This window comes from Cervus canadensis, chromosome 4 (genome assembly GCF_019320065.1).
Source record: "Cervus canadensis isolate Bull #8, Minnesota chromosome 4, ASM1932006v1, whole genome shotgun sequence".
Classification (NCBI taxonomy): Eukaryota; Metazoa; Chordata; class Mammalia; order Artiodactyla; family Cervidae; genus Cervus; species Cervus canadensis.
In genome coordinates, this window is record NC_057389.1 from 68114147 (window position 1) to 68142074 (window position 27928).

General features: G+C 36.5%; 1 protein-coding gene across 3 annotated transcripts in view; it reads left to right on the top strand.

The window, feature by feature from the left end:
• Positions 1-1981: 1981 nt before the first annotated feature.
• The window catches only part of LOC122440010 (olfactory receptor 7A17-like), a 34340-nt gene continuing 8393 nt past the window's right edge, over positions 1982-27928 (top strand). Inside the window, exons 1-2 of one of the 3 annotated variants that reach the window (XM_043465702.1) lie at positions 1982-2153; positions 14049-16527. In XM_043465702.1, coding sequence (XP_043321637.1) covers positions 14065-15075 — 1011 coding nt within the window. In that variant the 5' untranslated portion in view covers positions 1982-2153; positions 14049-14064 and the 3' untranslated portion in view covers positions 15076-16527. Of the gene's footprint in view, positions 2154-14048; positions 16528-27928 lie in introns of those variants that run through there. The other 2 variants (XM_043465703.1, XM_043465704.1) reach the window with 2 other exon arrangements.

The window sequence follows — 27928 nt, forward strand, 5'->3', positions numbered from 1 at the left end:
TAGCACCCTGCTTCCAAAGCTGCATGGCTTTCCTCCAAAGGCACTCACGGCCATGGACTTCCTCCCTCCCATTCCCCTGGGCTGTCTCCTCACAGTCAGCAGTAGTTCTAGCCCTATGTTTGCACTCCAATCACCAAGCTCCAGCTACCAGCCACCATCCTTTCTGATGGACTCACATCCCTGTCCAGGGTACACAGTTTCAGTTTTTAACATTGAATATAATGTTGGCTATGGTTTCATCATATATGGCTTTCATTATGTGAGGTGTCTTATACCTACTTTGTTGAGCATTTTCATTATAAATGTTTAGTTTTTCAAAAGTTTTTCTGCATCTATTCAGATGATCCTATGATTTTTATTCTTCCCTTTGTTAACTAGAAGTATCACATTTTTCCTTCCTTGGATATTTAACCATCCTTGTATCTCTGGGGTAAATCTCAGTTGGTCATGATGTACAATTCTTTTAACATGTTGTTGAATTTGTTTCAGTAGTATTTTGTTGAGGATTTTTGCATTTATTTTCATTGGTACAATTTATCTGTCATTTCCTTTTTTGTGGTGTCCTTGTCTGGTTGAATAATGAAGTTATAAAATTCTTAGAAATGAATGAATTAAAAATGATATGCAAACCTGAATTTTCACTAGAAGATCTAAAACTACCTCCATCTGACTTGCACAGGTCCACAGCCTTGCTACTCAAAAAGGGGTCCACAGGTTAAAACCTGTATCATCAACATCACCCAGGAAATTCTTTTGATTTTCAGAATAAGTGGGCCTTCCAGGTCCTGATGATTCAGAACCTGCATTGCAACTACAACCATGGGTGTTACCTATGCATGTTGAAATTGAACAAATTCTGGTTTTCTCACCTTCTCATGTTGACAGTTGGGACTAGATAGTTATTTGTATTAGGTATTGTTGGGGTTCAGCAGCATTCCTTCAAACACTGATGAATATCCCCAGGGGCAATATAATCTCTGATTGAGAACATTGGCCTGCAGTTTGGGCTTCCCAGGTGATGCTAGTGGTAAAGAACCTGCCTGCCAATGCAGGAGACAAAAAAAAAAACGTGAGTTCAATCCCTAAGTCAGGAAGATCCCCTGGAGACGAGCATGGCAACTCACTCCAATAGTCTTGCTTGAAGAATCTTAGGGAGAGAGGAGCCTGGGGGCTAAAGTCCATAGGGTCGCAAAGAGTTGGACACAACTGATGCAACTTAGCACGTACACACGGCCTACAGCTTGAAAAATGGAAGTATCCAGACAGAATTCCAATTAAGGCCATTTCCTTACTCAGTTTGAACCTTTAGGTGGATCATTAAATTCCCTTAAACACATTATTGCAATGTGGGACATATAGGATAAACTTTTCTAAAAGTTATGTCAGGCAATGCCTGTAAGACACAACTCTCAGGTTAAATAGCATTAAAAGGTCTGCATATATTTTTATAATTAAGGAATATCTTATAGTGAGTGACTAAATGATGGCTCTTAACTTGTGATTTGGTATGAAATCCCTAGTTTTTTGAACAAATGTGTTAGGAAGCCATTGAATGTGATGCCAAGGTTAAATATCAGATGAACACAGTTCTCCCTCTTGTTGAAAAGGGAAGAATAATTTTCTGAAGCTAAAAAGGTTGTGTACCAACCACTAATTAGTCTTTAACAGATCTAAGAGACTTAGTCCTGATAGGTTCTTTAGTCTCATTCTTTGGAGAAAATACTAATTAAGGATTGAGATAAGGTGTTCATAGTTAGATCTGAAAAACAAAGACAAGCAGTAATAAAAACTGGATTCACTTGACCTCTAACCTGACCTCTTGGGATCAGAGAATCATTTGGAAAAAGTTGCCTTTTGGTTTTTTTCTAGAGGCCCAGAGGGAAAACAGGTACTTAGAAGTTGTAGTAACTGGAAGAAAATGTGCTTAATAAGCAGGCAAGGAGAGTTATTAATGTCTCCTTTGTTGCATTCCCTTAGTGTTTGCATCCCTAAGCTGGAGAAGACATGATATTTGTTTCCTAAGTCTGGATCAGGATTCGGTGCTTTAATACTCTGCAGTCTTGTCTGGTGACAGAGCTTCGGTCTTCATCATCAACAATCCAAGAATTAATTCAACTTTCACAAGCAATCTGCCTCTCAGAAACCCCATCTAGGTAAGTCTGAGAACACAAGAAGTGCTCCATAAAAGATTCAGAGAAAAGGAAACTTGAGAACTTTTATCTAAAGTCAAATGAAAGCCTAATCAGCCTAGCCCAGAGATGAGATATTACTGTTTTTGTATTCATGATTAACTAATCATATATAATTGATTTATTTAATTTGTTAATAAGGATGTGTCTGTTTGACTCTACAATGCAAGCTGACAAGTGATGGGAACAGAGGTCCAATTCGATGACATTGTAAATAAGTGAGATAAAATAGTTCCAGTAAAATTAAAACATATATGAGTTCTACTGTTCAGAGAAGGAGGCAAGTGTAATATATGTAGAAGACTATGCAGCAAATTATGACTATTATTTTTTAGTTTCTAAGTTGGGAAACATGGGAAACATTTAAGCATGTTCTGTATTCACTTAAAAGATCCAGACCAAAAGAGGTAGATATTACTGCAACAGCAGTTTATGAGAATCTATTTCAGAGTATCTTCTCTCATGCTGTGTATTCATATGAAAAGACATATTTAATAAGTCTGAGGAGGAATATTAAATACTTTTCCTTTGCAATAATTTCATTACTAGCAAGTCTGCATTTTGGAGAAGGGATTGTTACTACATATTTACATTCTCTATTGCAAATGGAATGTTAAAGACATTTGCCCAGTTTATATACAAGGGTCTGAGTTTTTAAATACTGTTTTTTATTCCGCATCTAAAGAAAAAAAACATTTTCCACTAACTTTGCTGTTTGACATCAATTCTTATATATATACACATGTGTATTGGGGTAATGTGTGAAAATATATATATTTTGTTTAATTAGCTCTATTAGTCAATCATGTCATATTCTCCCTTATTACATTTCATACAGGGAAACTTTTTCTATATCCTCTGTTGTAATAACAACCTCTATACATGTTACATTCTTATTTCACATCGGTTTTTCCATATTAGTAGCTTTTTGACTTTTGTGATTAGATGTTTTCACGATAGCAATCATCTTCTCCCCTCTTGTGGAAGACATTCTTTTGCATTCAGATAACTACTGCTTTTTTTTCATAAGCATATTGGAATTGCTTATCTTTTCACTGATAGGAAGTATAACTTTAGATACTGTTTCTTCTGCTTTTCAAAAATTGTACCTTTATATATATATTTCTTATTTGCAGGTCTTTGCCATTATAATCTTTAACTAGAGACCCATATGATGTGATTAAAATTTTATTTTATACATCTTATTCCATAAGTCAGTCTTAAGATTTTTATTAAATATCATTTAATACAATTGTGTGAAACCACTAGTCTTTTCCTGGTTGTATTTTCCTTGCAATTGTTTTTATTTTACGGATTTTTATTTCTTTAATATTTTTTCTGTATAAATGCACACACTTCAAAAACACAAAATGGAACAAAATATGAAGTCCCTGCTCATTTGGATCTTAAATCATAATGGAAAAGGCCTATTACAATAATCTAAATGAATGAATGTGATAGACTTTCCTCAGAGATAAATCATTTTTAAAAAGATAGATTTTCATGGCCTGTGTAGGAGGTGCATGATGTAGAGAGGCCTCTGCATGTTGGACAAGGAACAGAACCAGATCTAGAGTTTACACATCAGAAATAGCAAGAGATCAAAGCCAAAGTTCAGTAATAACACAGAAAATAATGTCACAAGGAAAAATGAAAGAAGGGTCAGCACATCTGCTATTGCACAATACTTTTAAAAATCTGTGGTCAAATAAGCATGGATAGATACAGGAATCACAGTTAGATCAGGAGAATGAGGCAGATCCCATGGTGAGGCAACTAAAGCAATAAAAGTTCAGACTGTTGTTTCTTGAGAGTGAGGTGATTTCAGTACCCACACGGCTACCTGTTCTTTCTGCAACCAGGCTCCTCCATCAGGCTTTTCATTCATGCGGCTTCCTCCTCATTAGCAGGACTTCCCTTTCAAGCTATTCTTGCCTTTACTGCAGGGGGTTCTAGACGTTTTTGACTATGTATCAAATCCATGCCTTTATATTGTGATCCAGAATGCGTGTGTGCTAAGTCACTTCAGTCATGTCCGACTCTTTGCGACCTATGGACCCTAGCCCACCAGGCTCCTCTATCCATGGGATTCTCCAGGCAAGAATACTGGGGTGGGTTACCATGCCCTTCTCCAGGGAATCTTCCCAACCCAGGGATCAAACCAATGTCTCTTACATCTCCTGTATTGGAAGGCAGGTTCTTTACCACTGGGCTTCCCAAGTGAGCACCACCTGGAAAGCCCATGATCCAGGATGCACGTTCACAAAAACATTGAAGAATAAAACACAAGCACATACATGAACACTCACACACAACTGAACAATGCACCATGAAACAATTTTGCATGGAGCTTTACTATGTCTTCCCTGATAGCTCAGTTGGTAAAGAGTCTGCCTGCAATGCAGGAAACCAGGTTGAATCCCGGGGAAGGGAAGCTCCCCTGGAGAAGGAAATGGCAACCGACTCCAGTGTTCTTGCCTGGAGAATTCCTCGGACAGAGGAGCCTAGTGGGCTGCAGTTCATGGGGTTACAAAAAGTTGGACACAACTGAGTAACTAACACTTTCACTTACTATGTATAATGCTCCCTGAGTTTTTTACTCCATTCTATTGAATTCTTAGAAACCAGAGTCTGAAACCCTAATGGGTCTCAATGTTAGAATGTGGAAAACATTCCTCTGATGTATTCTGTACTCCTATGTTAGTACATTTGGCTCTCTGTATCTTTGGGTTCTACATCTGTGGATTCATCCAACTACGGATTAGAAATAGCCAAAAAACATCCAGAGAGTTCCAAAAAGTAAACATGAATTTGAGATACACCACTATGATAAACTTTGCTGTTCATTACATCCCAATGGACTATTTTATACAGCTGGAAGTTTGCACTTTTTAACTCCCTTACCCATTTTGCTCCTCAATCTTCTCTGGAGACCACCAATATTTTTTCTGTTTCTATCATTATGTTTTCTGTTTGTTTGGTCTGGGATTTTGTTGTTATTTTAAGATTCCACATGTAAATGATATTATGCAGTGTCTGTCTTTCTCTGTCTGACCTTTTCATTTAACATAAAACAGTCAAGGTCCATCCATGCTATCACAAAAAGCAATATTTCATTACTTTTTATGGCCAAATTAAAAAGGCATAGCTTCTTTATTCATTCATCCATTGATGAGAATTGTATTAAATCAGAAGGTTGTTTTGGGTAACAAACATTTTAATAATATTCATTATTTCAATTATAAGCAGGGTATGTCTTTCCATTTATTTGTGTCTTCTTCAATTTCTTTCATCAATGTCTTACACTTTTCGGAGTACAGGTCTTATGCCTCCCCAGTTAAATTTATTCTTAGGTGGTTTTTTTTTTTGATGCAACTGTAAAAGGGATTATTTCTTAATTTCTATTTTGATAGTTTGTGATCAATGTATAGAAATGCAGCAGGTTTGCAACTGATTTTCTCTTCTGCATTTTGTTGAATTCATTTATGTTTAACAGTTTTTGGTGGCACCTAGAATTTTATAAACATAAAGTTATTTCATCTATAAATGATTACAATTTTATGTCTTCTTTCCAATTTAAAGGCATTTTATCTATTCCTTGCACTATTTCTTTGGTTGGAACTTCAAATACTATTTTGAATAAAAACAGCAAAAGAAAAGACAATATATAGGTTTGAAAAATTATAAAACTTAAATATAAGGGGTTAGTATAAAAATGCATAAAGAACTCATATAACCCAATAGATAAAAAATAATAACTTGGGCTTCCAGTTCAAGATGGTGGAGTAGAAGGACATGTGCTCATCTCCTCCTTCAAGAGCACCAAAATCACAACTAGCTGTTGAACAACCATCAACAGGAGGATGCTGGGACCTACCAAAAAAGATACCCCACATCCAAGGACAAAGAAGAAACCATAGTGAGATGGTAGGAGGGGCACAATCATGATAAAATCAAATTCCATACCCACCAGGTATACTGGAGAACAATAGTACCAAAGAAGTTCTCCCACTGTTGTGAAGATTCTGAACCACATGTCAGGCTTCCAGCCTCGGGATCCAACAAAGGGACTGGGACTTCCCAGGGAATCTGACCTTGAAGGCCAGTGGGATTTGATTACATGACTTTCACAGGACTAGGGGAAACAGAGACTCCAGTCTTGGAGGGCACAAATAAAACCTTGCATGCAGCAAGACTTAGAGGAAAGGAGCAGTGACTCCACAGGAGACTGAACCAAAACTATCTGCTGGGGTTGGAGGGTCTCCTGTGGAGGTGTGGTTCAGCAGGGGCTTACCGCAGGGATGCGGGCACAGGCAGCAGAAGTCTGGGAAGGTCCCCCTGGTGTAAACCAGAGAGCCCATAGACCTGAGGACTGGGTAACCTCAGGTCAAAAAAGAACCAGGGAGGGTGTACAACCCCACCCATCAGCAGATGATTGGATGAAAGTTTTACTGAAGAAGGCCCTGCCCACCAGAGCAAGACCCAGTCTTTCCCACCACCAGTCCCTCCCATCAGGAAATTTACACAAGCTTCTTAACCTCCTCTATCAGAGGGCAGACAGAAGAAGCAAGAAGAAGCACAGTCCCACAGCAATTAAAACAAAAACCACATTGCAGAAAGTTATGTCCCAGATGAAGGGAAAAGATAAAACCCCAGAAAAACAACTAAATGAAGTGGAGATAGGCAACCTTCCAGTAAAAGAATTCAGAATAATGATAATGAAGATGATTCAAGATATCAGAAAAAGAATGGAGGCAAATATTGAGAAGATGCAAGAAATGTTTACCAAAGACCTAGAAGAACTAAAGAACAAACAAACAGAGATGAATAATACACTAGAAGGAATCAATAGCAGAATAACTGAGTCAGAAGAATGGATCAATGACATGGAGTACAGAATGGTGGAAATCACTGCCTCAGAACAGAATATAGAAAAAAGAATTAAAAGAAATAAAGACAGCCTAAGAGATTTTGGGGACAACATTAAATGCACCGACATTCACATTGTCAGTTTCTCAGAGGAGATGACAGAAAGAAAGGACCTGAGAAAATATTTGAAGAGATAGTAACTGAAAACTTCCTGAACACAGGAAATGAAAGAGTCTACCAAGTCCAGGAAGTGCAGAGAGTCCCAGGAAGGATAAACCCAAGGAGGAACAACCTGAGACACATTGTAATCAAACTGGACAAAATTAAAGACAGAGATAAAATATTAAAAACACAAGGGAAAAATGACAAATAACATACAAGGGAACGTCCATCAGGCTATCAGAGCATTTCTCAACAGAAACTCTACAAGCCAGAAGGGAATGGCATGATATATTTAAAGTGATGAAAGGGAAGAACCTACAACCAAGAATACTCTACACAGCAAGACTCTCCTTCAGATTTCATGGAGAAATCAAAAAGTTTGCAGAAGAGCAAAAGCTAAGAGAATTCTGTACCAGCAAACCAACTTTACAACAAATACTAAAAGAACTTCTCTGGGCAGGAAACAAGAGGAGGAAAAGACCTACCTACAGAAATAAACCAAAACAATTAAGAAAATGGTAATAGGATCATACATATTGATAATTACCTTAAATGGTAATTGGGTCAAATGCACCAACCAAAAGATATAGACTGGCTGAGCAGATGAAAACATGTGCATTTATGCACTTCCACTTACCTCATCACTCTGCTTGACTCCCCAAATTGTATGTAATTCTTTTATATTGTTTTATGTTGTTAGGTTAATCATGTTCCTATTATGGCTTGCAATTGTAATTATCTTTTATTTTTTGTGAGGCTATTGATTGTGAAAACTGAGGAGCATCTTTCTTTATTATGATTGTGTAACTATTATTCATTTAATATCATTGTATCATGATTGGTCAACAGAAAAATAACAGAATTCTTTATCACCAAAGCTACCATTTAATAGAAAAACCTGTAATCACTTTTTAAAATCCATATGTATATCAGAAATATCTTGGAAGTTTTTGAAAAATACAAATTCCCAGGGTATTGCTTTTTTTCTCCATATCTCCATATATATTTCTAATTAGCAGTCATGTTTAAAAATAGCTGGACTATATGAGGATCTTTTACTTTTATCTAGTTTGTTTCCCTTTTTCTATTTCATATTCAGTGCTCCCATTTAATTTATGTTTTCCAATTTCTCCATCTCTTTGTTTTTATTTTTTTAGGTTCTTTCTCAAGACTATCAAGCATAATAGAAAAGGTTTTATATACATATATATATAATACATATAATATACATTTTTTAGAAAACATATGAATTTTTGCCTAACTAAAATATTTATGACATTTTTATTCCACTTGTTTGACTTAGTATGAATAGAATGCTAGATTTCTAATTTAAAAAAATATACAATAAACAACAAAGGTTTACTGTATAGCACAGGGAACTATAGTCCATACCTTGTAATACCCTATAATGGAAAACAATTTCAAAAATAATATATGTGTATATATATAACCAAGTCACACACACACACAAAAAAAACCCTCTACTTTTTGAAATTAAGTAACGTTTGTCTTTTTGCCAGTTTTTCTAAATATCCTGTGGGCATCTAATAACAATGTATGAGACACAAAATTTTAAAAATATTTGTATAGGATACAAGATAAATAGAAATAAAAATCTTTTGTATTTAAATTATTAATGACATCATTCAAGATGCTCCTGTTCTTATTTTTCTGTACTTGATAAAATATTCTCAGAGAAATGTGAATATGTCTCACTATGATTATATATTTTTTTCTTTTCCCTTGCATTTCTTCTAATTTTTGCTTTATTTATCTTTGTTTCTTTGTTGTTAGGTGTCTAATGGTTTATGATGTCTATTTTCTTTGTGAATTTTACCTTTTATCACTAAAAATATTCATCTTTGTTTCATTTTAAAATGAATAAATAAATTTAATTTTTAAATGTTATGAGGAATGGAGATACATTTTTGATGGAAAAATAGGACAAAAATTTGTCATGAAGTAAAACTGGTTATTTGAGAATGGGAAAAAGGAAAACCAGGACAAAATTATAGAGGAATTTGGAAAGGAAATCTTGGGGGAAAGTGTATGCTTTTTCAAATTGACTAAGATTAAAGTATACTTAGTTTTAAAATGTTGATAATCATAAGGTTTAATATCAAAAGTAAACTGATGCAATATTAGAATTTTATTTTCTCTGTTGGAAGAGCAAGTTTTGTTGGATTTTTTAATCTGTTCTTAATAAGAAACTGTAAACAAAAGTACTTTTTTTTGTTTTTTGCCTTTTAAGTGATGTCAAAAAACAAAAAATTCTGTGTTTTAGCAAAACAAAACTCAATTTTAAAATGGGCAAAGGACTTGATTAGACATTTTTCCAAGGAAGATATATGAAACTCCAAAAAGTACATGAAAAAATGTTCAACATCACTAGTTATTAGGGAAATTAAAACTCAGAGATAGCACCTCACATTGTTTTGAATGGTCATCTTCAAGAAAGTATAGTTTAAAAATGTGAGCTTGTGCGTGGGTTAAAGGGAACCCTTGTGCACCTTTAGTGAGACTGTAAATTCTAACAAGCACGATACTGTGGCAAACAGTGTGGAGGACCCTCAAAATATTAAAAGTAGAAATAATATATGATCCAGCAGCTCTAATCCTGGGAAAATATCTAAGGAAACAAAAACACTCTCCTAAAATAAATCTGCACCCTTATGTTCATGGCAACATTATTCACAATAGCCAAGACATGGAAAACAACCTGAGTGTCTATGGATGGATGAATAGATAAAGAGTTTGAGATGCATGTATACAGTGGAATACCACTTAGTCATAAAAAACTAAGAAATTTGATGATTTATGGCAGCATGACTAGACCACAAAGTTATTATACTAAGTGAAAGAATTCAAACAAAGAAGACAAATACTGTATGATATTACTCATACATGGAAATGTAAAAAATTGAAAAAAACATAGAAAAAGAAAATAGACTTTTGGATATCAGAAGTAGAGGGTTGAGGCTGGGGAAAATGAAAAGGTTGTCAAAAGACACAAACTTCCAGATATGAGAAGTTATTGGCAGGTGGATTTTTTACCACTGAACTACAAGGGAAATCCCAGTTCACAATACATGTAAACTAAATCTTCATGTTGTGCACCTTAAACTTATTCAGTGATGCATGTCAATTATTTTTCAATGAAACTAGAAAAAATGAACAGTTCTTACCATGAATTTTTTAAGTGGTGAGAGTAGACACCCTTGCTTTTCTTGTTCTTGATCATCATAAAAGAAAAGCTTTCTGTTTTTCTTCATTGAATATGGCATTAGCTGTGGGATTATGATATATGGCCTGTATTATGTTGAGGTTTGTTCTTTCTTTACCCAATTTGTTAAGAGTTTTTATAATAAAGGATGTTGAATTTTGTCAAATGCTCTTTCTGCATCAATTGATATGAACATAATGATTTTTAATCTTCACTTTATTAATATAGTTTATCACATTGATTGAGTCACAGATATTGAAACATGCTTGCATCCTTGGAATAAGTCCCATTTGATTATGATATATGGTCCTTTTTATGTGTTCTTGAATTAAGTTTGATAATATTATATTGAGTTTTTTTGCATCTATCTTCATCAGGGATATTGGTCTGTAATTTTCTTTTCTTGTGGATCACTTGTCTGGTTTTGGTATTAGGAAAAGTTGGCTTCATCAAGTAAGTTTAGAAGAGTTTTTTCCTCACCTATTTTTGAATACTTTGTGAAGATTCATATTAATTCTTTTTAATATGTGATAGAATTCACCAGTAAAGCCATCTTTTCCTGAGAAAATTTTTTGTTGGGAGATTATTTCTCACTGATTCAATCTCCTTATTAGTAATTGACCTATTTCTCACTGATTCAATCTCCTTAGGAGTAACTGATCTCTTCAGATTTTTCCTTTCATAATGATTTAGTTTTGGTAAATTATATTTTTCTAAAAATTTATCTGCTTTTCTCTAGATTGTCCAGTTCGTTCACATATAATTGTTCATAAAGGTCTTTTATAATTCTTTGTATTTCTCTGGTATCAGTTATAATATCTCTTATTTCTGATTTTATTTATTTGAGTCCTAGGCATTCCCTCTGCCAAGCACACACAGACACACACACACATAAATTTTCATCTCCCTCCCTCCCTTACTTGAAGTCACTTTTCAAATATCATCTTGTTTTCAGGTCTTGCATAAATACCCATAAAAATTAACTGTACTATTCACTCACTCATGTTCACGTGCTTTCCCTTTCTTCATAACACCTATCCCATCTGAAATGGTACATACTTTTCTTATTTGCTTACCACTACCAGGTGGCTCAGGCGTCCCAGGTAGCTCAAATAGTAAAGAATCTGCCTGCAATGTAGGAGACCTAGGTTCAATTCCTGAGTAGGGAAAATCCCTTGAAGAAGGGCATGGCAACCCACTCCAGTATTCTTGCCTGGAGAATTCCAAGGACAGAGGAGCCTGGTGGGCTACAGTCCACGCGGTTGCAAACAGTCAGACAGAACTGAGCACACACACAACTTTATCATTTGTTTAAAAAATTTTTGTCCATTTTTCTCCATCATTGAAATGTAGGGATTTTTGCCTTTCAGCACACTAAGCTATTGCCTAGACAATAAGTTAAACATGGTCAGATCTCAGTTTACATCCCTGAAATGCACAAAGAATTTCTCATTAAAACTACAGAATACATGACCTCTTAGGGGTGAAATGGAGGAACGCAAAGTCAATGTCCAAGGTGGCAGAGAAAATGCAATAAAAAAAGCAGATCCATATGCAAAATATTAAAACAATTTTCTTGACTACAAAACAACTGTAACATTTTAATTGTGTATGGAATACTGTCAGTCAGTCAGTTCAGTTGCTCAGTTGTGTCTGACACTTAGTGACCCCATAGGCTGCAGCACGCCAAGCCTCCCTGTCCATTACCAACTCCTGGAGCTTACTCAAACTCATGTCCATTGAGTTGGTAATACCATCCAACCGTCTCATCCTCTGTTGGCCCCTTCTTCTCCGGCCTTCAATCTTTCCCAACATCAGAGTCTTTTCTAATGAGTCAGCTCTTCACATGATGTGGCCAAAGTATCAGAGTTTCAGCTTCAGCATCAGTCCTTCCAATGAATATTCAGGACTGATTTCCTTTAGGATGGACTGGTAGGATCTCCTTGCAGTCCAAGGGACTCTCAAGAGTCTTCCCCAACACCACAGTTCAAAAGCATCAATTCTTTGGTGCTCAGCTTTCTTTATAGTCCAATTCTCAAATCCATACATGACTATTGAAAGAATCATAGCTTTGACTAGATGGACCTTTGTTGGCAAAGTAATGTCTCTGCTTTTTAACATGATGTCTAGGTTGGTCATAACTTTTCTTTCAGGGAGCAAGTGTCTTTTAATTTCATGGTTGCAGTCACCATCTGCAGTGATTTTGGAGCCCCCCGCCAAAAAAGTTTGTCACTGTTTCCATTGTTTCCCCACCTATTTGCCATGAAGTGATGGGACCGGATGCTATGATCTTAGTTTTGAATATTGGGTTTTAGACCAACTTTTCCCACTCTCCTCTTTCACTTTCATCAAGAGGCTTTAGTTCCTCTTCACTTTCTGCCATGAGGGTGGTGTCATCTGCATATCTGAGGTTATTGATATTTCTCCCAGCAATCTTGATTCTAGCTTGTGCCTCTTCCAGCCTGACATTTCACATGATGTACTCTGCATATAAGCGTCTTTTAATTTCATGGCTGCAATCACCATCTGCAGTGATTTTGGAGCCCAGAAAAATAAAGTCTGACACTGTTTCCACTGTTTCCCCATCGATTTGCCATGAAGTGATGGGACCAGATACCATGATCTTAGTTTTCTGAATGTTGAACTTTAAACCAACTTTTTCACTCACCTCTTTCACTTTCATCAAGAGGCTCTTTAGTTCTTCTTCCCTTTCTGCCATAAGGGTGGTTTCATCTGCATATCTGAGGTTATTGATATTTCTCCTGGCAATCTTGATTCCAGCTTGTGCTTCCTCCAGCCCAGCGTTTCTCATGATGTACTCTGCATAGAAGTTAAATAAGCAGGGTGACAATATACAGCCTTGACATACTCCTTTCCCAATTTGGAACCAGTCTGTTGTTCCATGTCCAGTTCTAACTGTTGCTTCTTGGCCTGCATACAGATTTCTCAGGAGGCAGGTCAGGTGGTCTGGTATTCCCATCTCTTTCAGAATTTTCCACAGTTTTCTGTGATCCACAGTCAAAGGCTTTGGAGTAGTCAATAAAGCAGAAATAGATGTTTTTCTGTAATTCTCTTACTTTTTCTATGATCTAACGGATGTTGGCAACTTGATCTCTGGTTCCTCTGCCCTTTCTAAATCCAGCTTGAATATCTGGAAGTTCATGGTTCACGTACTGTTGAAGCCTGGCTTGGAGAATTTTGAGCATTACTTTACTAGCATGTGAGATGAGAGCAATTTTGTGGTAGTTTGGACATTCTTTGGGATTGACTTTCTTTGGGATTGGAATGAAAACTGACCTTTTCCAGTCCTGTGGCCACTGCTGAGTTTTCCAAGTTTGCTGGCATATTGACTGCAGCACTTTCACAGCATTATCTTTTAGGATTTGAAATATCTCAACTAGAATTCCATCACATCCACTAGCTTTATTCATAGTGATGCTTCCTAAAGCCCACTTGACTTTGCATTCCAGAATGTCTGGCTCTAGGTGAGTGATCACACCATCATGGTTATCTGGTTCATGAAGATCTTTTTTTGTATAGATACAAGTAATTTATGTAATACAAGTTTGTGTGAATATTAGTAATATTGTTTCCTTCTTTCCTAGAAGTTGCTTCAACCACATGGAACCACGTAATGATACACAAATTTCAGAATTTCTCCTTCTGGGATTTTCAGAGGAACCAGAACTGCAGCCCCTCATATTTGGGTTTTTCCTCTCCATGTACCTGATCACTGTGTTTGGAAACCTGCTCATCATCCTGCTTGTCAGCTCAGACTCCCACCTCCACACCCCCATGTACTTCTTCCTCTCCAATCTGTCTTTTGTAGACATCTGCTTCACCTCCACCACCATCCCAAAGATGCTGTGGAACATCAAAACTCAGAGCAAAGTTATAACCTATGAAGGTTGCATCACACAAATTTATTTTTTCATACTCTCTGCAGTATTGGACATCTTTCTCTTGACTGTAATGGCCTATGACCGGTTTGTGGCCATCTGCCACCCCCTGTATTACACAGTCATTATGAACCCCCGGCTCTGTGTACTGCTGGTTGTGATGTCCTGGATAGTGTGTATATTGAATTCCTTGTTACAAAGTTTAATGTTGTTGAGGCTTTCCTTTTGCACAGATGTGAAAGTCCCCAACTTTTTTTGTGACCTCAGTCAAATGATCCAACTTGCCTGTTCTGACACATTTCTTAATAACATGGTGATGTATTTTGCAAGTGTCCTGTGGGGTGGTGGTCCCCTGGCTGGTATCATTTACTCTTACTCTAAGATAGTTTCCTCTATACATAAAATCTCATCATCTCAAGGGAAGTATAAAGCATTTACTACATGTGCATCTCACCTCTTAATTGTCTCCTTATTTTTTTGTACAAGCCTAGGAGTGTACCTTAGCTCTGCTGCTACCCACGGCTCACAGTCAAGTACAACAGCCTCTGTGATGTACACTGCAGTCACACCCATGCTGAACCCCTTCATCTATAGTCTGAGGAACAAAGACATAAAGGGGGCTATGAAGAGATTCTTTGTGATGGAAAGTCTTAAAAGGCCAATTATTCTGGGTCTGGAGAGGTGCCCATGGCTTAAGGGATCAAAGCTTCAGTCAGTAGTTGTGATTCTTTAACCAGATTGTGAAAGTAGATCTTCCTTTTATTAATTTTCTGGAATTTTCATTTTTTCAGCTATTCTATGTAATTCAGTTAGTCATTTTATTAAGCTACCTTCTCTCTCAGATATTCAACAGCTTTCCCCTCTTTTTTTCTAAAATATTCCCAAACTTTGATATTAAAAATTGGACGTTCCCATATTCCCATTTACTCATGCAACTACTTGGATTTACTAAGAACAATGTCTTATCAAATGACTAATATCACCCCATGTAATGTGTCTTTAGTTTTACTAAAAAAGGAATCATCAGATATCACTCCAAAGGAAAAACATGACAAACATGGAAGCTAAGCCATCTTTGTAAGATTATAGGAGAGAAAAATCTGAGATCATAGCTTTTCACTTCTGTGTCCAACATTCCTTGTATATCAGATCCTTAACTGGTATTCCTGATATTGTAGACTTTAAAATACAAGTGTGTTTTACAACAGGTCATTGGGTTTATTTTCCTAATTAGGATTTTGTCTTCTTATCAGCCTCTATGTCCACATTACCTACCATAGTCACTGGCAAAGCTGATTATTGCGTACACGTCTGCCAGTGTAGTCTACACAGAAACACAAATTGCAACACAAATTGATTTAAACACAAATTTACTTAATATCACCTTAGAGTCAGAAATGATCTTGAATATAACAAAGTAACTTTTAAAATATACTTTGTATTATTATTTATGACATTTGTTTTCAAGCTGTGCATCTACTCATTGCAGTCTGGAATACTAGTGTCAATGTATAAAGAGGGACCTACTCACTGAAATGAAGGATTGATTAATCTGCTTTATGTTTTATTATTGAATTATCTTACTCTTCCTACTTGAAAACTCAAGGTGAGCCTATAACTATGACTTTTCCCATTGGTCTTAATGAAACATCTCATCAATTCTAAATGTTGTCATAAACAAAAAGAGCAGTGAATGGACATCATCCACTATATATCTCTCATATACAAATGAATTTCTTCAATTTGCAAGATCAAAACTGATTCATAAGAACATGACTTCCTGCTTAGACCTAAGATTCAGGTTTGGCAATTTTTGTACACAAACACATATGTCCTTGCAAACTTTCCTGAATATTAGGAAAGGAACATCAATGAAGTCACTTTTTAATATATTTGTGTGGGAAAAAACAACTTGGATAAGAGAGTAATCAGAAATGCTTTCTTCAAATCTCAGAACATGTGTGAAAAAAAAATGGTGAAAAATAAGAAGCAGTAGATTATTAGCTTTGCCCTCAGTATCATTCACTTTGATTATTACATTTGCCAGCAGGCTTCATAACCAGTTACCCTACAATAAAATGGTAAAATATAATGCATTTATTATCAAATGAGATGGTATGTTTTGGAGTTGTTTCAAGTTCTACTAGGTTTCTCATGAGTCTGTAATTAGCTGTCAGTCTCTCTATATGTTTCTAAGGTTCATCTATGATCCAGTAGTTGGCTGTAGTGCTTTTGTATTTTAAACTAAATTGTGAACAGTTCATTCATTCCTCAGTTCAGTTCAGTCATTCAGTCATGTCTGACTCTTTCAACCCCATGGACTGCAGAACACTAGGCTTCCCTGTCCATTACAAACTCCCAGAAGTAAAAGTGAAGTGAAAGTGAAAGTCGTTCAGTCGTGTCTGACTCTTTGCAACCCCATGGACTATGCAGTTCATGGAATTCTCCAGACCAGAATATTGGAGTGGGTAGCCTTTCCCTTCTCCAGGGGTTCTTCCCAACCCAGGCATCAAACCCTGGTCTCCCTCATTGCAGGCGGATTCTTTACCAGCTGAGCCACCAGGGAAGCCCAAGAATACTCGTGTGGGTAGCCTATCCCTTCTCCAGGGGATCTTCCCAACCCAGGAATCTAACCCAAGTCTCCTGCATTGCAAGCAGATTCTTTACCAACTGAGCTATCAGGGAAGCCCACAAACTCCTGGAGCTTGCTCAAACTCATGTCCATTCAGTCAGTGATACCATTCAACCATCTCATCCTCTGTCATCCCCTTCTCCTGTCTTCAATCTTTCCCAGCATCAGGGTCTTTTCTATATCTAGGTTAATATAGTTTACAGAAGAAAATGAGTTTATCAAATGTAAATTGCCTTAATTTATTCCACTGCTCCTAGTCATTATAATGCTTTCCTTTCTTCCCAGTTAGAAGACATATCTCTCACATTTATTCAGGGTGACTCAGCTACCTGTACTCTAGGTCTGACCCTGAGTCATGCATCATTAGAGATTTTCTTTTTTTAACTATTTTATTGGGACTATAACAGGTAATAAATTGAATATATTAAAAATGCACAAGCAATAGAGGAAGTAGAGGGATTAATAAGATGGCAGTATAGAAATTTCCATGTCTGTCCCCTCTAAGAAACATCAAATAAAAAGAACTATCCATCCACCAAAATACCTTCACAGGAGCAAGGGATTCCAAGTGAGACATTACAGCACTTTGATGAAGCAAGATAATTTTTAAAAGATGCATTGAATAAGGTAGGAAGGAAGGACAATGTCACGTTACTGCTGTCACACATACCTCAAGTCTAGGCATCTCAGTATGGAGAGAGAAACCTCCAAGTGGGAAAAGAAGAGTGAAGTGAGCACCTGAATTCACCTCAGACTCATTTCAGGCACATCCTAGTGCCAGGCTACCTCCCCAAAGTCTAGATCTCAGACAAATCACTGCACTCACAAGTTCCCGGCTCACCCCAACACCCAGCTGGAGCACATGGTCTCAGTATCCACACAGGCTCCTGCAGACACAGTCCATGCAGGCTCCTGAAGACACAGGCTTGTGGCCCAACCAAGTAGCCTTGCCCCTGAGATCTAACTTTCAGTCTTGGCATGGCACCAACACAGCATATAGCTCCCTAGCCTTAGGCAAACTCCCTTGAACTAAAGAGCTTGCCTTCACCAGGACAAGGCCAGCCTCTACCTTCTAAGATGTCAAACCCTTCACATGAGTCCCTGGCACCTGGATGACACAACCTGTACCAAGAATCCATGCCCAGTCACACAGAACTATATGGTATGTTCATCACCACAGACTCAGGTGCCAAGACCACCTCAGTGATTCCAAGATCCAGACCTTGCTCCTTGTGGTTCAGACACTGTACCAGACCCCAGGGAACCAAGAACCAGGCCAACCACTTATTCAAGCTCCAAGCCTGCCCTCTCAAGGACTCCAGAAGCACCTTCACCTTTGGACACCACCAGAGAGCCCACACAGTATCTTTGGTAGGTTTGCTGTAGAAGTGCTTTGTATGCAGACTAAATTGTGAAGAAATGAAATATCTGAACCAACAAATAAAGAGTAAGGAAAATGAATCAGTGACCTAAACTTCTCAACAACAACAAAATTAAGGACCCAATGACTTCACTGGTAAATTCTACGAAAAATTTAAAGAACAATTAACACCAATTCTCAAATTCTACTAAATGATTTAAGTGGAGGAAACATTCCCAAATTTATTTTACAAGGCCAGAATTACCCTCATACCAAAGCCAGATAAAGATACTACAGGGAAAAAAAATGACAAGCTAATATCCCTAATTAATAAAGATACATACATTATTAAAAAAAGATACACCACACTGAAACAACTAAGAGGCAAAATAAAAGCTAAAAGATAAAACAAACATGATAAGCTTAATAGATGCAGAAAAAAAAACTGGCAAATTTAGCTTCCTGTCACGACACAAACTCTCAATAAATTTTATATAGACGATTTATACCTCAAAATAACAAAGACCATATATGACAAGTCATAGTTAACATCACACTCAACAGCAAAAGGTTAAAAATTCTCTCTCTAAGATGAAGAATAAAACAAGGTTACTACTCCCACCACTCCACTTCAGCACAGCACTACAAGTCCTAGCTAGGCCAACCAGACAAGAAAAAGAATTAAAAGCTATCTGAAACCAAAAGGAAGGAATAAAGTTGTCTCTGATTGAAGATGGTATCATCTTATATATAAATACCTAAATACTCCACCAAAAAGAACTGTTAGAAATAGTAAACAAACTAAGTTTTGTACACAAAGTTAACCTACAAAATCAGCTGCATTATGCACAGCAAAAGAAACAATCAACTAAATGAGGAGTCAACTGACAATAGAAGAAAATGTTTTTAAACCTTATATCTGATAATGAATTAATATTCAAAATATATCAGGAAATACCGCAACTCAGTGGAAAAATGCAATCCAGTTAGAAAAGATCTGAATAGACATTTTCCAAAAAATGACATACATGTGACAATAGGAACATGAAAAGATCTCAACTTTGCCAACTGTTAGGTAAATACAAATCAAAATCACTATGAGATATCACTTTACATCTTTTAGAATGGCTCTTATAAAAAAAGAGGAGATAAATATTGTTGGTGATGAGGTAGAGAAAAGTGAAGCCTTGTGCACTACTGATGGGAAGCAAAAGTGGTACAGTCACTATGAGAGTGAGTATGGTGTTCCACAAAACGTGAAAAAATAATACTACTATATGATCCTGCATAACGCTTTTGGGTATATATCCAAAGAAGATGTGATGAATACTGGGAGTTAGACCTATAAATGGATGGAGAGTTCATAGAAAAGGAGTAACAAAAACTGAATTGACTTTACATCTGAACTGGTCTCTTGGGAACAGAAAATCAATAAGGAAAATTTCCTTGCCATCCATACCACTGTCACTCAAGGAAGGCATGTACTTGTAAGTTGGAGTAACAAGAGGGAAATTGCCAAATAGACAGATATAAAGAGATAAATTCTCTGCTGAGATTGGACTGGATGAGACACTGTTGTTTCTTTTGGGGTTCTAAGCCTGACTTAAGGACCAGTTGAGTCAAAACTCCTTCCTTCTTTCCAGGGAAAGATTTCAACCTCCATTATCAACTATTCAGGGAGGAATTTGTGTTTTCTCCCAGAGGTTGTATTCTTAGAGGTCACAAACAGGTGGGTCTGAAAACCCATGAACACTGTAGGAGTAGGTCTGAATGAAATCCAAGAATGTTTCCTTGAGGTTACTTGAGAGTTATTCCTGATTAAACTGGAGCCTGAGAATTACTGTGGTTGTTTGCTTGCTTGCCTCACATATTAACTGATGTATTTATCTCTGATGTCCAAAGAGAACTGAATATTTTACTCAGCATTGCAGAGTCTGTGTTGAAAATTAAATGGACGCTAGATCAGAAGAGGTAATGGGAGGGGTGAAGTGATTCCAGTAAAAGTAGAACATAAATTCAAGGACCTTTGCAATTAACTGGAATAAAGAAATATCCTTATTAGCTAAGGAGAGATACACAGTGAAGTGATAAGATTTTTCAGTTTTAAGGTGGTATATATTTGACTGGTGCATACTTACATATTAATAAGGAAACCCAGACCAAGGAATGCTTGAAAATATACTCTTGCGACAGCATTTCTTGAGACACACCTCTCAAGACATACATCTCAGTGTGGGTGTTCACATCAAAGGAAATTATGTAGTATATGAAAAGATTCAAGGTAACAATGTCTACTTTCCAGTTATTTTGTTATCTGTGAAGCCAAATATAGTTATGGGTTTGTCAGATACATACTTTCTCCATTGTAAATTGTAAATAGGAGTACTTTCCTTTTATATAGTAAGATCATAGTGTTTTTATTCCCAAATTTTCCATTTATTAAAAAGATAAGAGCTTTTTGCTGTGTTGTTTAAGCCAACTGGCTGTTTTGCATTTGGTTAATTTATGTATGCAAGGGTTTCTTGTTGATGAAAGGAATACTAATTTTCTAGAGATATTGGGAGATATTCCTGTCACAAGTCAGTATTTTGGAAGTCCATGGGACCTAGTAAATACAGGTAATCAGTGTCAGGTTTGGAAGAAACATTAACTCAAGGTTTGGATAAGATGCAAGGAAGTGAGACCTGTGGAAGTCAAGAGAAGGCATGGAGAAGGAAGAATAAAGACTGGATTCACCTGACTTCTAATCTGCTCTTCTGGGAACAGAAAATCAACAGGAATCATTTTCTTTGTGTTCAGACCAGTGTTCCCACAGGGATTTGTGTGCTCAGAAGTGGGAATAACAATGGCAACAGTGCCTAATGAGCAGCCTAGGGAGCTATAACTACCTCCACTACAGCCCCACAGTGTGAATCCCTGCTCCCGGTACTGGAAAGACAGATGCTGCATTTGGAGTCCTTATTGTGGCTCACACACCAATATTTTATTCCTTCCTACTGGCTTGTTTGGGAACAGAACTTCAGTCTCCATCATCAAACACCCAGAGAGAATTTCAGACATCCATACAGAGATTCTTCTGTTAGAGACAGTATCCAGGTATATCTGAGAACTCAGTAGATGTGTGAAGAAAGGTGCAGAGAGAAACGAACCTGAAAACTTTAACCTAAGGTCACCCTAGAGCCCAACAACCCTAGCCCTGAGATGAGAGACTGTGTCTTTTGCTAGGTAGGCTAATTAATCTACAATTAATGTATTTAATATGCCAAAAAGAGAAGTGTCTTTTGAACTCAGAAATACAAGGATCACTATTATACTATAAATACAAGTATCACTGGGTTTTCCTGGTGGCTCAGATGGTAAATAATCTGCCTGCAATGCAGGAGACCTGGGTTTGATCCCTGGGTTGGGAAGATCCCCTGGAGGAGGGCATGGCAACCCACTCCAGTATTCTTGCCTGGAGAATCCCCTTGGACAGAGGAGCCTGGTGGGCTGCACTCCATAGGGTCACAAAGAGTCAAACACGACTGAACGACTAAGCACAGTACCCCACAGCACAAGGGTCACTGTTATAACTAATTGTGGGGAATGAAGTTTAGTTAATGAGAATGAAGAAGGAATGGAAGCATAAACTGGTTCCAGTAAAATTAAAACATATCTGAGGAAGTTTGCAGTTAAGGGGAGTGGCAAACTAGAGTTTTAAGTTTGGAGACTTGTGCAGTGAACCGCATTTTTTAAATGTTTAAGATAGGATGAATTTGAGTCATATTTGTGTGTTTATTGGAAAGACTCCGACTAAGGGAGATGGATATTAGTTTGCAACATCAGTTCCCAAGACAAAGAATTCATGGTTGTCTCACATATTTGTTATTCATATGGGAAAAAAATTGTGCTTAATATGAAAAAGTGTTATGCTAACAAGCTTTACAATTATTTCACTCTTTAGAGGTGGGGAAGCAATGGTGACATTTGAAGGGTAGAAGAAAAAAATCAGGCACATCTCAGCAACAGTGATAACCTTTCATTTAATACCAGAAAGGAACTTTTCTGAGATTTTTACATACATTGAATAAATCTGTCAAGTGCCTCCAGACAATGGGTACTACTTTGCTTACTATTTAAAGGAAATTAGTCTACAGCAATACCATCCAAAATGCACCTGATCTCTTCTGATCTCAGAAACTAAGCGGGGTCAGGACTGGTTAGTACTTGGATGATGGGAGACCACTTGGGAATACTGATTTCTATAGGCTTAAAAATGAATAAATAAAAGAGAATATTAGCACTTACAATGGTTCAGTTGGCTCCCTATGGACAAGCAACTAGTATGTGGTAGATTCAAAATTCAAAACTCAGTTTTCTGATGCCCAAAATTTTACCCATAATACCATTTAAAATCTTTCACGTTTTCATCTTTAAAAAATGTTCACTGGTTGTTATGTTTTATATATTTTCTGTTGTGAATTGAGAGTTTATTTTCTAATAGCATTTATCTAATGGAAAGTTTAATCAGTAAAATGTCATAACATTCTAAAATATTGTTTCTCTAGATAATAAATTGTGAGTTTTTTCCCCCTTCTTTTATTAGGTATTCTGGACATTAAGGGGATATGGTTTGGTAATGGTTCCAAACTGAGTTTGGAATGCTGCCAGAACCAGAAAAGAGTCTATCTCATCATAATCTCGCAAAATTACCTTAGTATTCTAGATTATTTTATCCCTGATGTATAGATCTCTCCTCTTACTCTCCATTTAAATTTTTTTTTATGTTTCCTTAAATACTAGACATAAAATGGGCATATAAATACGGATCTTCATGTTTATACGTCCTTGAGAGAATTATCATTTGGTCAGTTCAGTTCAGTTCAGTCGCTCAGTTATATCTGACTCTTTGCTACCCCATGGACTGCAGCACGCCAGGCTTCCCTGTCCATCACCAACTCCCAAAGCTTGCTCAAACTCATGTCCGTCAAGTCAATGATGCCATCCAACCATCTCATCCTCTGTTGTCCCCTTCTCCTCCTGCCTTCAATCTTCAATCAGTTGGTATTACTTGCTGTTTCCATGTAATTTTTAATTGAAATGATATTGATTTATCACATTATGAAGTATTCATATACAATATTTTATTTTGAGTTCTACAGCGTATTTACCACCAAAATGTTAGTTTCCAACCATAACCACATAGTTGTCCCTGTTTATCAAATTTACCTCCCCTCTCCCCTCTCCTCCTCTAACTATTCTATTTCTCTATATCTGTTTCTTTTTGTGTGAATTTTGTTTGCTTATTTATTTAAGGTTTTTTCTTTTTTATATACCACACATGACTAAAATCATAGGGTGTTTGTCTTTTTGCATCTGACTTATTTCCTTCCATCATAACCTTGAGGTCCAGATGGGCATTTGTCAAAAATGTTAAGATTTCTTCTTTTATTTTAGCCATGCCATATTCCATTGTAGATACATGCCACATTCTTTTTTCCTGTCTTATTTATTTATTTATTTTAAATTGAAGGATAATTGCTTTATAGCATTGTGTTGGTTTCTGCCAAATGTCAACATGAACCAGCCATAGGTATATCTATGCCCCGTCCTTTTGAACCTCCCTCCCCCGTCCCCATCCCACCCATCTAGGTTATTATAGAGCCCCAGTTTGAGCTTCCTGTGTCTTACAGCAAATTCTCATTGGTTATCTATTTTATGTATGGTAATGTATGTTTCCATGTTAATCTCTTCATATGTCCAACCCTACCTTTCCTTCCCCGCCGTGTCCATAAAACTGTTCTCTATACCTGTGTCTCTACAGCCCCCCTACAAATAATTTCATCAGTACCGTTACTGGTTCCATATATATGCATTAGTATATGATACTTGTTTTCCCTTCTGACTTACTTCACTCTGTATAAAAGGCTCTAGGTTCATTCACCTCATTAGAACTGACTCACATGAGACAAGTGCTCGGGCCTGGTGCACTGGGAAGACCCAGAGGAATCGGGTGGAGAGGGAGGTGGGAGGGGGGATCGGGATGGGGGATACGTGTAAATCTATGGCTGATTCATATCAATGTATGACAAAACCCACTGAAATGTTGTGAAGTAATTAGCCTCCAACTAATAAAAAAAAAAAAAAAAGAAAGAAATACAAAAAAAAAAAAAAAAGAACTGACTCAAATACATTCTTTTTTATAGCTGAGTAATATTCCATCGTGTATATGTACCACAGCTTCTTTATCCATTCGTCTGTCAGTGGACATCTAAGTTGCTTCCATGTCCTAGCTATTGTAAATAGTTCTGCAATGAACATGGGGGTACATGCATTTTTTTTGTTTTGTTTAGTTTTTTCAATTTTGGTTTCCTCAGGGTATATGTTTCAGGGATTGCTGGGCCATAGGGTAGTTTTATTCCAAGTTTCTAAAGGAATCTTCATACTATCTTCTGTACTGGCTGCATCAATTTACATTCCCACCAACAGTATTAAAGGGTTCCCTTTTCTCCACACCCACTCCAGTATTTATTGTTTGTAGATTTTTTGAGGATGGCCATTCTGAACAGGTGAGAGGTGATATCTTGTTGTTTTGATTTTCATTTCTCTATTAATAAGCCTGATACTGAGCATCTTTTCATATGTTTATTAGCCATCTGTATGTCTTTGGAGAAATGTCTGTTTAGGTCCTTTTCCCAATTTTAATTGGATTGTTTGTTTTTCTGGTATTGATTTGTATGAGCTGCTTGTATATTTTGGAAATTAATCCTTTGTCAATTGTTTCATTTGCTATTATTTTCTCTAACTCTGGGGGTTGTCTTTTCACCTTGTTTATAATTTTCTTTGCTGTGCAAAGCTTTTAAGTTTATTTTTGTTTTTATTTCCATTACTTTAGGAGGTGGGTCATAGAGAATCTTGCTTTGTTTTATGTCATTGAGTGTTCTGCATATGTTTTCCTCTAAGAATTTTATAGTTTCTAGTCTTACATTTAGGTCTTTAATCCATTTTTAGTTTATCTTTGTGTGTGGTGTTAAGAAGTGTTCTAATTTCATTCTTTTTCACGCAACTGTCCAGTTTTCCCAGCAGCACTTATCAAAGAGACTATCTTTGTCCCGTTGTATATTCTTTCCTCCTTTGTCAGAAATACGGTACCCACAGATGTGGGGGTTTATCTCTGGAATTTCTATCTTGTTCCATTGGTCTGTATCTTTGTTTTTGTGCCAGCACCATACTGTCTTGATGACTGTAACTTTGTAGCATAGTCTGAAATCTGGATGGTTGATGCTTCAAGTTCCACTCTTCTTTCTCAAGATTGCAATGGCTATTCTGGGTCTTTTGTGTTTTCATATGTACTGTGAGACTTTCTGTTCTAGTTCTGTGAAAAATGCCATCGGTAATTTGATAGGGACCACACTGAACCTGAAGATTGCATTTGGTCGTCATTTCACAATGTAGATTCTTCCAACCCAGGAATACAGCATATCTCTCCATTTGCTGATGTCTGCTTTGATTTCTTTCATCGGTGTGTTATAGTTTTCTGTACAAAGCTCTTTTGTCTCCTCAGGTTTATTCCTAGATATTTTACTCTTTTTATTGCAATGGTGAATGAGATTGATTCCTTAATTTCTCTTTCTTATTTTTCATTGTTAGTGTACAGGAATGCAAGTGATTTCCGTGTGTTGATTTGTATTCTCCAAATTTGCTAAATTCACTGATTAGCTCTAGTAATTTTCTGATAGTATCTTTAGGGTTTTCTATGTATAGTATCCTGTCATCTGCAAAGAGAGAGTTTTACTTCTTTTCCATTCTTAATTCCTTTTATTCCTTTTTCTTCTCTGATTGCCTTGCTAAGATTTCCAAAGCTATGTTGAACAATAGTGGTGAGAGTGGGCACTCTCGTCTTGTTCCTGATCTTAGAGAAAATGCTTTCAGCTTTTCACCATTGAGAATAATGTTTGCTGTGGATTTGTCCTATATGGCCTTTTTATTATGTTGAGGGAGTTTCCTTCTATGCCCATTCTGAAGAGTTGTTTTTATCATAAACTACCATACAATTGCACTCATCTCACATGCTAGTAAAGTAATGCTCAAAATTCTCCAAGCCAGGCTTCAGCAATACATGAACCATGAACTTCCAGATGTTCAAGTTGGTTTTAGAAAAGGCAGAGGAACCAGAGATCAAATTTTACAGAAGGCTTTTTCTACACCTATTGAGATTATCATATGGCTTTTATCTTTCACATCGATTTGCATATATTGAAAAATCTTTGCATTCTTGGGGTAAATCTGACTTGATCATGGTGTATGATCTTATGTGTTGTTGAATTCTGTTTGCTAGAAATTTGTTTTGGATTTTTGCATCTATGTTCTTCAGTGATATTGGCCTGTAATTTTCTTCTTCTGTGTTATCTTTGTCAGTTTTGTATTACAGTGTGGTGTCCTCATATAATGAGTTTGGAAGTGTTCCTTCCTCTGCAGTTTCTTAAGAGTTTTACAAGGACAGGCATTAGCTCTTCTCTAAATGTTTGATAGAATTCATCTGTGAAGCCATCTGGCCCTGGGCTTTTGTGGGTTTTTTGGGAGATTTTTTTATCACAGTTTTTATTTCACTGCTTGTAATTGGCTTGTTCATAATTTCTATTTCTTCCTGGTTCAGTCTTGGAAGATTAAACTTTTCTAAAAATCTGTCCATTTCTTCCAGGTTGTTCATTTTATTGGCATATAGTTGTTCATAATAATCTTTTATGATCCTTTGTATTTCTGTGTTGTCTGTTGTAGCCTCGCCTTTTTTATTTCTAACTTTATTGATTTGATTCTTCTCTTTTTTTCTTGATGAGTCTGGCTAAAGGTTTGTCAATTTTCTTTATCTTCTCAAAGAACCGGCTTTTAGTTTTATTAATCGTTACTATTGTTTCCTTCATTTCTTTTTCTTTTGTTTCTCCTTTAATATTTATGATTTCTTTCCATCTGCTAACTTTGGGATTTTTTTGTTCCTCTTTTTCTAGTTGTTTTAGATGTAAATTTAGGTTATACATTCAATGTTTTTCTTGTTTCTTGACAGGATCGTATTGCTATAAATGTCCCTCTTAGAACTGACTTTGCTGCATCCCATAGGATTTGAGTTGTGTTTTCATTGTTATTTTGTTTCCAGGATTTTTTAAATTTCCCTTTTGTTTTTTTTAGTAACCTATTCATTATTTGGAAACATATTGTTTAATCTCCATGTGTTTGTGTTTTTTACACTTGTTTTCCCCTGTAATTGATACCTAGTCTCATAGTGTTGTGGTCAGAAAAGATGTTTGATACAATTTCAGTTTTCTTAAATTTACTGAGGTTTGATTTATGACCCAAGATGTGGTATATCATGGAGAATGTTCCATGTGCACTTAAAAATAAAGTGTATTCTTCTGCATTTGGGTGATATGTCCAGAAGATATCAATTAGATTCATCTGGTCTAATGTGTCATTTAATGCTTGTGTTTCCTTACTTTCTGTTTTGATGATCTATTCATTGATGTAAGTGAGGCGTTAAAGTCCCCTACTATTATTGTGTTACTTTCAATTTCTCCTTTTATGTCTGTTAGTGTTAGTCTCATGTATTGAGGTACTCCTGTA